Source organism: Gymnogyps californianus, chromosome 17 (genome assembly GCF_018139145.2).
Source record: "Gymnogyps californianus isolate 813 chromosome 17, ASM1813914v2, whole genome shotgun sequence".
In the NCBI taxonomy this organism is placed as follows: Eukaryota; Metazoa; Chordata; class Aves; order Accipitriformes; family Cathartidae; genus Gymnogyps; species Gymnogyps californianus.
In genome coordinates this window covers 6,538,314-6,546,945 of record NC_059487.1, presented here as the reverse complement: position 1 = coordinate 6,546,945, position 8,632 = coordinate 6,538,314, and the positions used below count along the sequence as shown (strand labels likewise).

The following is an 8,632-nucleotide window of genomic DNA, read 5'->3' as shown; positions in this document are numbered from 1 at the left end:
TCATGCCCATTAATCAGGAGTCCCTAATAAATACAAGCCTGGAATAATTAATTGAACTCCCCATCCCCCTGTGGCAAGGCTGGATCAGCGCTTTGGCTGCTGTCAAGCCGTTGCTGATAGAGGCACCACCGCCGCCTCCGGGACGTCTGGCTGAGCTGCGGCATCTGAAACGCGGCAGCTGGTGGGAGGGCACCGGCTCTGGGGAGCGGAGGAGAAAGCAGCAGCACGAGATGTGGCTCCAGCCTTCGGTATCGAACCTTCTGGCTTGTGAGGACCTGTCGGTAGGGCCTGAACCCCCCTGCTAGCGAGGACGGAGCAATGCACGGTCCTCACGCCTCCCCTGCAACGGGCAGGGTTGCCAGTGCAGATCCCTGGACCTCCGGGCATGGCTTGGGTGATGCAGGGAGCTGGGGCTCCAACACGAGGAGCGGAGACTCCAGCGCTGGGATAAGTGACAGCAGCCTTTGGAAGGTGGCCTGGTATTTCCACAAGCCGCCATGACCTCGTTAACAGACTGATTGCAGCTAACGAAGCAAAACCAAAGCAGAGAATTGGGGTGGTAACAGGAGAGCTCTGACTGCGCACTCCTCCCTGCCGGGCTCTGCCTTCCCTGCTCCGTGCCCTGGCTTCCAGGCTATGGCAAGTGGTGGAGCTGAGGTCGAGATTGCTGCTCAGGTGACTGAGGACCTGTTTTGCAAAAGCAAAAGGAAGGGAAAAAAGGGTGGAGAGAGGCATGGGGCATCACTCCTACTTGCATCATTTTGGTGCTCTGCTTAAACGGCACCCAGCCCCTCCTGCATGTTTGCCGACATATATCATAATATATGATATATAGCAGCAGTTCTTATCATGCCTGCAAGATACGGAGAGTCTGTGTGCAGCCGCCAGGATCTGTCCCTTGGGGCAGGGCAGGAGCAGCGCTCCCAGCCCCCAGATCACGTCCTGCAGGGAAGGGGGGTGCAGGAGAGGAGCCGGGGAGAGCTGCAGGGCATCCTGCATCCTTATGTGAGCTCAGGCCTTTCCTTTGAGCTCTGGACTCACAAATTCCCCTTCTTACATCTTGTGATAAGATCTGGGGAATGGGAATGTGGCGAAGGGGCTCAGTTTCCTGAAGGTCTTGAGACGTTCAGTTCTTTCTTTCCAAAGAGCCAGCCTTGACTGCCCAGACACAGCGGCCGCGAGGAAAGCTTGCAAAAGGCAGACTGAAAAGCAGTAAAGCATTGGGAGGCAAATCCTGAGCACCTGCTCCTCTTCCCTGAATTGGATTTTAAATTCTCATGATCGCTTAAGCCAGTCATAATTTTTCAGGAGCTGAATTGAGGTTTACAAGGTTGGAAATCAGCAGTGCTTCTGCAAGGGCCAGACTGCAGCCCTCTCTGCATCATGTACCCGGGGCAATGCAACACGATGTGCATCCAACCCCCCCCGCCCCAGCAGCCTCCCTAGGCAGCCGCAGCCCCACGCAGGACGGGGATGCTGTGGCAGCACCACCACCACAGCAAATCCCTTTCCTGCTCTTGCTGTGCCGGAGAAATGGAGAGGGAAGTGCACCTCTACTGCCTGGAGAGCTTGCCTGGCAAACTGCTGCAACCTCAGTTGCTGGCAATCAAAAGCAAGTCACACACTGTCCCCAGCGATGGAGGGACAGGATCCTGGCCTTGACTTCAGGGCTCTGTACAGCGTGGACAACTCACCCCTCTCCCCCAGCCTGCCATGCACTGCGCTCAGCTTAAAATATAGGGGTGGGTCCCCCACTCCTGCTCAGTCGTGGCAATGTCCCAGAGCAGATGGTGGCAGGGACAGCCCCACCAAATCCTTCAAAACCCAGGAGGAAGACACTGGCTCTGTCTGGGCAGACCTTGATCAGTGGGAAGAGGCATGGACCTTCCCTCCCGGTCGTGGCTAGCAGCAAGGAGCCGGTTCACCCCACCAGCCTGGCTCCCCAGCCCCTCTCCTGTGCTCCCCCTGGGAGAGCGTCCCTTCCCTTCGCTTGCCGTCTCAGTGGACAGCACGTTCTCACCTTGAGGGGAGTGGAAATGGCAGCTGGAATGCAGGCTGGAAAAAAAAAGAAAGAAAAAAAAAAGAAAATCTTGAGGCTTGTCCAAACCTACTCATGTTTATATTGGAGCCTGTGAGTGACATCAGAGCAGGGAGAGTATAAACACCAGCAGGACCTACTTGGGGCTTTAAAACCTGCGAACACGCCGCTGCCTCCAAACTGCCTGGGGGGTGATGTGCTGAAGTGGCGGAGGGAAGAGCAGCATGAGGCTCCAGCTGGAGAAGCAGCTCCTCTTCCTCTCCCTCCTCTGCATCCTCTCCAAGGTAAGGGAGACGGGGCCCTGGGGCAGCTTTAGCCTTACTTGGGGAAGCAGCCGGTTCTTGCAAAGTGAGATGCAGGGAGGACTGGGGTGTTACAACATCCCTGCTCAGAGCCCGGTGGCTAACGCTGGCTGGCAGACAGGCTGTATTTATGCAGTCTCACTGGGGCAGAGCTATGCTTGGGAGAGACATTTGCAGTTAAGCAGCAGGGTCTTAACGTCCATGGGCCAAAGGCGTCTGTTGTGCAAGTCCACGGAGCACACAGGAATGACAGCAACGTGCTCTGTTTGCTCGCCCCCATCCCTGCAGCTCTCCCGGGGCTGTGGTATGCGTCCCTGCGAGCGAGCGAGCGAGCGAGCAGCAGCTCAGCGGTAGCGGCTCCTGCAGACTCCTTGGTCCCTGCCCAGGCTCCCGAGGCAGGGGGCCAAGCAGCGAGCACCAGCCTCGGTGTTACTCAGCTCTCCCCCCTCCCCGGGATGCCCATGCAAAGCCAATGCCTCCGACAGGATTTGGGTTGTTATAGTGATCCTTTTTTTTTTTTTTTCTCTTGGACTCTGTGTGAAAATAGTTGCCTGTGCAGAGAATAGGAAAGTTGAAAAGTTTGGAGTATCTCAGCTCCAAGTTCGAACTGCTGCTTGAATCCCAAAGCAGACCTTCTGCAAGCAGGGACATCATGGCAGCGTCGTGCCTATTTGACTCCTTTCCCAGACAGTTAAGATCTCTGATAGGAGCCACATTGTCATCTAAAGACAAGTTAATTACAAGGAGCAGGGGGAAATGGATTAATGGAGTTGGCTTGGCTAATCTTTCTAAAACATTGATTTGTAATAGCAACCTCTTGAAAGATGAAAAATGCCCTTGGCTGCCTGGGTAAGCTGTGATGAATAAACGAGTCCTGCCCCAGGCGCTCATGAGTGTCTGGAGAATTACCAAGGGCCCTTGTGCCTCCAGCCCAAACCCGGCCACCACAGCCAGTCCTTCAGTCCCTGCTGTGAGTCGCTCTCTGGTTTCTGCCACACTAATAATGCTGCTTATTGATAAAACTAGAACAAGACACAGATTGCCCAGCCTGTTTCGGATATATTTTATCTCCAGTTGCTGGCACTGACATTTCTACAGCCCCATAAAAAACATCTGAACTGCTGCAAATGGGGAACAGATAGCACACCAGTACCTACCTTCTCTGTCTAACTGGTCATGTCAGACCTGATGCTACTGGGAGAAACTAAAAGAGAAAGAAAAATGGTATCTAAAATCCACATGGTCCAGCTCAACCCATCGATCTCTTGGCAGTCTCAGCAGACACACCAGTATCTGGACCAGCACAGGGATGAATTTTTTGGTTGCATGTTTGCTGAACAGCTGCCTATGCTGCACGTGCTGGCCATGCAGCAAGCAGAGCGTGCATGGTGCTGAGCAGCAGGGCTGCCGGAGGGTAGATCAGAGCTGCTGCGTGGGGCTCACACGTGCTGTCAGGCCAGAACTGGCAAAGAATTCACTTCCAAACTGCAGAGCCAACTCACTTGGCTTCAGGCTCTATATGCAACAGCCCTGTCAGATACGACAGGACGGGAGCACAAGCGCTGCCTGCAAAAGCTGTTTGTGCCAGGGTAATTGTGCAAGCAGAATGAGCCGTGGATATAAACACCTACCTGCCCGGGTGAACTGCAGGCACATCCCTGGCAAACAATCGGCTGAGCAGGCAAATGACTGTGGTGCACAGCCCTGCCGAAGTGATTACTCAGTCTAGCTAGGAGGGGAAATGTAGCTCCCAGTCCTCGAAAATGTGCCTGTCTCAGGGCTCCTCGCCCAGTGGGCCAGGCCAGGCAGAGGGTGCTGCAGCCGGGGACAGGCAGAGGAGGCAGCTGGACCAGGAAGGACAGCAGTGAGGTTCGCTTGGCTTCAGTTCTCCCACTGCTGATGCAATGCCCTGTTTCTTGGCATGAATGAGAGCTGTTAAGACCATTCGGAGTGAGGTGCTGTGCCCTCACCATGTGCATTAAGCCCCTGCAAAGCCACATCTCCAGCTGGGCACAACCCGCTGCCTCGGTGGCAGGCCTGGGGGCAGGCTGCTTTCCCTCCCTCCCACGGGGCTGCTTATGGCAGCGTGCGGCTGCCTCCGGAGCTGCCAGCCCCGTTAAATGACCACCACTACATGGGACGTTCGCCTTGTAGCTCCATCCGCCTCCTGTGTATTCAGAGCAGTGGTGTGTTTAAGTCCCTGTCCTGCAGAGTGCTGAGCATCCCTGATTCTCCCTGGTTTTCCATAGGTGCCCATCACACTGTGCCTTAAGGGGACAGTAGTTTTCCAGGCTGATTCACTGCATTCCCATGGATTCGCAGAACCTCCCTCCACCGAAAATCTGCCCCCATGATTGAGAGGTTACCTGGCTGTCCCAGTGAAATAGCAGCCGTTAGCCAAAAAAACAACCTGTACAGAATCAGCGATGGCTTTGCCTCCGCAGGTGTGTGCCCAGCTGTGCCGGAGACCATGCTACTGCCCCTGGGTGCCACCCCGCTGCCCCCGCGGGTCCCCCCTGGTCCTGGATGGCTGTGGCTGCTGCAAGATCTGCGCCCGGCGCCTGGGAGAGCCCTGCGACTTCCTCAACGTCTGCGACCAGAGCCAGGGCCTCGTCTGCGACTACAGCACAGTGCCCGCGGGGACAGGAGCCACCTGCAACTGTGAGCACAGGGGTGCCCGCTCCCCCCGGGGATGGCCCCATGCCCCCAGCCCAGCACACACCCCAGCTCCGGCCAGGGCCCCGGCCAGGGCCAGACATCCCGCAGCGCCTTCAGGGAAGCGGCTAAGGCTCTGAAAGCAGCTTTATTGAGGCTGATGCACGCAGCTTGGCCGCGGGGCTGTGCTGCAGCTCCAGCCAGCTCTTGTGCTGTTTACCGACTGGGGATTCGGGGTGGGTTGAGTGGGGATGGACACGGAGGTCCTGGGGATGCTGCAGTCACCCTGCTGGGGCTGGAGCCTGGGGATCCTGCAGAGAAATCTCAGAGAAACTTTTTCTAGCCTGAAAACCCTGAAAGGCAGAGTCAGAGCCAAAGGGCAGTGGGTTTCTCACCAACTGGTTGCTTTGAAAAAACAGAGATGAGGAGAGGAGGTACAGAAGGGGAGGAGGCTGGGCGATGCACACGCTGCTGCAAACTCATGTCTGCCCCACACACCTCTCAGTCACTTCTGTTGCCCCCCTGTTCAGTCCCTTCGTGCCTGCCCCAAGGTTTCCCCTGGCAGCTGCCTCTACCATCCACATCTCTCTGTCACTTTGTCCCTAACGGGCTCCCCGTCGCTTGCAGTTGAAGATGGTGAGGAGGGCTGCAAGGTGAACGGCCGGGTCTATCGAGACGGGGAGGTTTTCCAGCCCAGCTGCAAACTCCAGTGCCGCTGCCTGGACGGGGGCTTCACCTGCGTCCCGCTCTGCCAGGAGGACGTCCGGCTGCCCACCCCGGACTGCCCCTACCCGCGGCGCGTGGAGGTCCCGGGGAAGTGCTGCCCCGAGTGGATCTGCGAAGCCCGGCACCAGCCCCTTCTCCGGGATGCTGGGACAGGTAAGATGCAGGACATGCCAGTGAGGGGATGCCCACGCAGGTCTCTGGGGATGGTCCCTTCACCCCAACCTGTGAACATCAACAGGAGACGGCTCACTGCACATTTCTCTGCCATGCAGGGCTATGCCCGCAGCACCCGCAGGGCATGCTGTACAACGTCTGGCTGCAACCTCCCTTTTTCCCCTCATCTCTTTTCATCCAGCCCCCAGGGCAGCGTCCTCACTGCTGCCGTACCCCTGCCAGGAGTGGGGCACGGAGTGGAGCGCCTGCTCAGCCACCTGCGGCGTGGGCTTTTCTACCCGCGTCTCCAACCAGAACCGCTACTGCAGGCTGGAGACTCAGAGGCGGCTCTGCATGGCCAGACCCTGCCCAGCTCTGCCGGCAGCATCCCCGGTGGTAAGTGAGGGCCTCGGTGAAGCTGGTGCCTCTGGGCAACAGGTTTGACCGAGAAAGGGAAATGCCGGCCAACACGAGCCATGGGACCCCTGATTAGCTGTGGGCACCCCATCACCCCTCCTCAGCCATGAGCTGACCGTGTCTCAGGGACAGATAAACCATCTCCTGAAGCTTTGCTTGAAAAACAGGCGATGGCAGGTACAGACCTGAATTTTGGGGTCTCTGGATGTCTAAATCTAAGAGCACTGTGGATCCCACATAACCCTGAGCCATGCAGGTGAGCTCGACCTGCCCCTATGGCCAGAGATGCATTTGCAGCTCCTGCCTGGCTCCCTGGGTACACCCGAGAGGCAGGGCTCTGCCACCCCTTTAATTGCCCTGGCGCAGCCCCAGTGCAGACATGGTGCAAAACTGCCTTGCTTGCATGCAGCCGGCGCTTTCAGGGGCCAGGCACCTGCAGTGCCACATGCCCCTGCTCCCTAGACATGGGGGACACACCACCACTCCACTCCGTCTCCCCATCACTCTCCGCTCTGCCTTTCCAGAGGGGAACAGGAGGTCGTTTGTAGCCATGCCTGCCCCGGTCGCATCCCGGAGCCGACGCCTCATCCCGGCAAAGAGTCTGGCACAAGCCCACAGCACTGTGGTTTTGGTGGAGATGGAGGATGTGTCCCTTGGGAAACTGGGGAAGAACTGATGGACTTTAGCTGCAAAGGAGGGTGGAAATAGAGAACAAGATCCTCGTGTCACCCAGCACCTGCCCCCTCTGTGCACCCCGCTGCCCCAGGCAGGGTTACTGGGCAGCATCCCCAAGTTTCTTAGGCTGAATGAAATGGGAAATGGGGAAACCCTGCCCCGAGCGTGAACCCACCCGAGAAACCAGGAATTGGTCCTTTCCCGGATCGGTGGGGCTTTTGGAGAAGTGATGCTGCTCCTCCACCACGTCACACACGCAGCTCTGCTCTGCGGGGGCTGTGAGAGAGACCGTCTCCGGCACCTGGAAGCCCAAGTCCCCGGGGGAAACCCTCACACCCTGGCCCCCCGGGGAAGGAGCAGGTACATCGGGCGGCACACCACAAGTCACCGCCGCGCCAGGCTGAGCAGCTCGACCGTGCACGAGCTCAGCCATCCCACAATATCCACCCTGCAACCCGGCAGCCACCTTCCTGGGCATGGGCAGAGGCATCCTCCTGATGGCAGCTCTAATTCACCTTCCCCGCATCTCTCCAGAATAAACATGAACCTTCCTGCTCCGCCTGGCCTCCTCCTCCCCAAAGCGCTGGCGGTTTGGCAGGGCTTCGGCGAGCGAGGAGCTCAGACGCAGGAGGCACTGCTCCGCAGCACCAGACATACCGCCTGCCATCCAAGCACATACCCCATGAGCCAAGGCCAAAAGAAAAGCAGGAAAAAAGAGAAAACAAATCGCAAAGATGAGTCGGGGCCGTCTCCTGACGGGCTGGAGCTGCTCCAGCTATGCAAGAGTCGGCGCAGGAGAGCTGCTCGGCAGCTCTGCCTTTACTTTCTCACAGCGATAATCCTTCTGGGTGATTGAAAAATGAAACCCAAATGCCCTCTAACGGCCTCGCACTGGTGTGCAGAGGGAACACGCGTTCCACAGCGGGGAGAGAAGGGCAACTGGAAAGAAGCAGCAGTTTAGGTGACGTGTCCAGGTGAGATATGGACAGTTTAGATGTGTATTCCTGGAACTGAAAATAAAGATGTGCTCGTCTAGGTGTGGAGCTTGTCTGGGCCTGTCTGTGTGGGGTGAGCCCGGCTCTGGTGAGCTCTCGGGAGCCCTGCTGCTCACAGCCAGCTCAGCTGCTGCAGGAAAGGCCTGACCCAGGATGGGGCAGCTTGAAGGCACCTCAATTCAGGCTGCTTAGAATAAGAAAAGAAAAAAGAAAAAAAATGTGAATCAAAGCACTAAAAACATTATTACAGTATATTATATCCTGGATTAAACTCTGCCCCTTTGCTTTTACCCACCCATGAGCTCCATCCACTCTGCCAATGGGACCAGCCCTGGCGACAGCGGTGCCTGGGTCTCCACTTGCTGCCAGGTTGCGCAGGAGAGCACGGCATGGCGCTGGCTGCATTACTGCTGGGTCTGCAGCCCCAGGCACAGACCAGGCCATGCCTCTTCTCAGCCTCCCAAAAACCAAAGCCCAAATTCTCCCCCTGTAACTCATCCCTCCTCCTGCCAGCCCCACACCTCCTCCACTCAACCCGGACCAGGATTTCCCCAGCATCATGCCACCATCGTCACCAGCTGACTGTCCTCCTGACCCAGGCCAATGCGATACCAGGGCAGATTTGGGGGTGCAGGGGCAAAAGGCTGAATGGCAGAGGAAGCTCCCCTCTC

The 8,632-nt window shown here is 57.4% G+C and overlaps 1 protein-coding gene across 1 annotated transcript; it reads left to right on the top strand.

Annotated features, from left to right (window-relative positions):
* The first annotated feature begins 2,262 nt into the window (after nt 1-2,262).
* CCN5 (cellular communication network factor 5) lies at nt 2,263-8,005 on the top strand. Its single transcript, XM_050907369.1, has 5 exons — nt 2,263-2,322; nt 4,785-5,001; nt 5,623-5,874; nt 6,077-6,270; nt 6,816-8,005. The coding sequence occupies exons 1-5, from the start codon at nt 2,263-2,265 to the stop codon at nt 6,837-6,839; spliced, it is 747 nt and encodes a 248-aa protein (XP_050763326.1). The 3' UTR covers nt 6,840-8,005.
* The last annotated feature ends 627 nt before the right edge of the window (nt 8,006-8,632 follow it).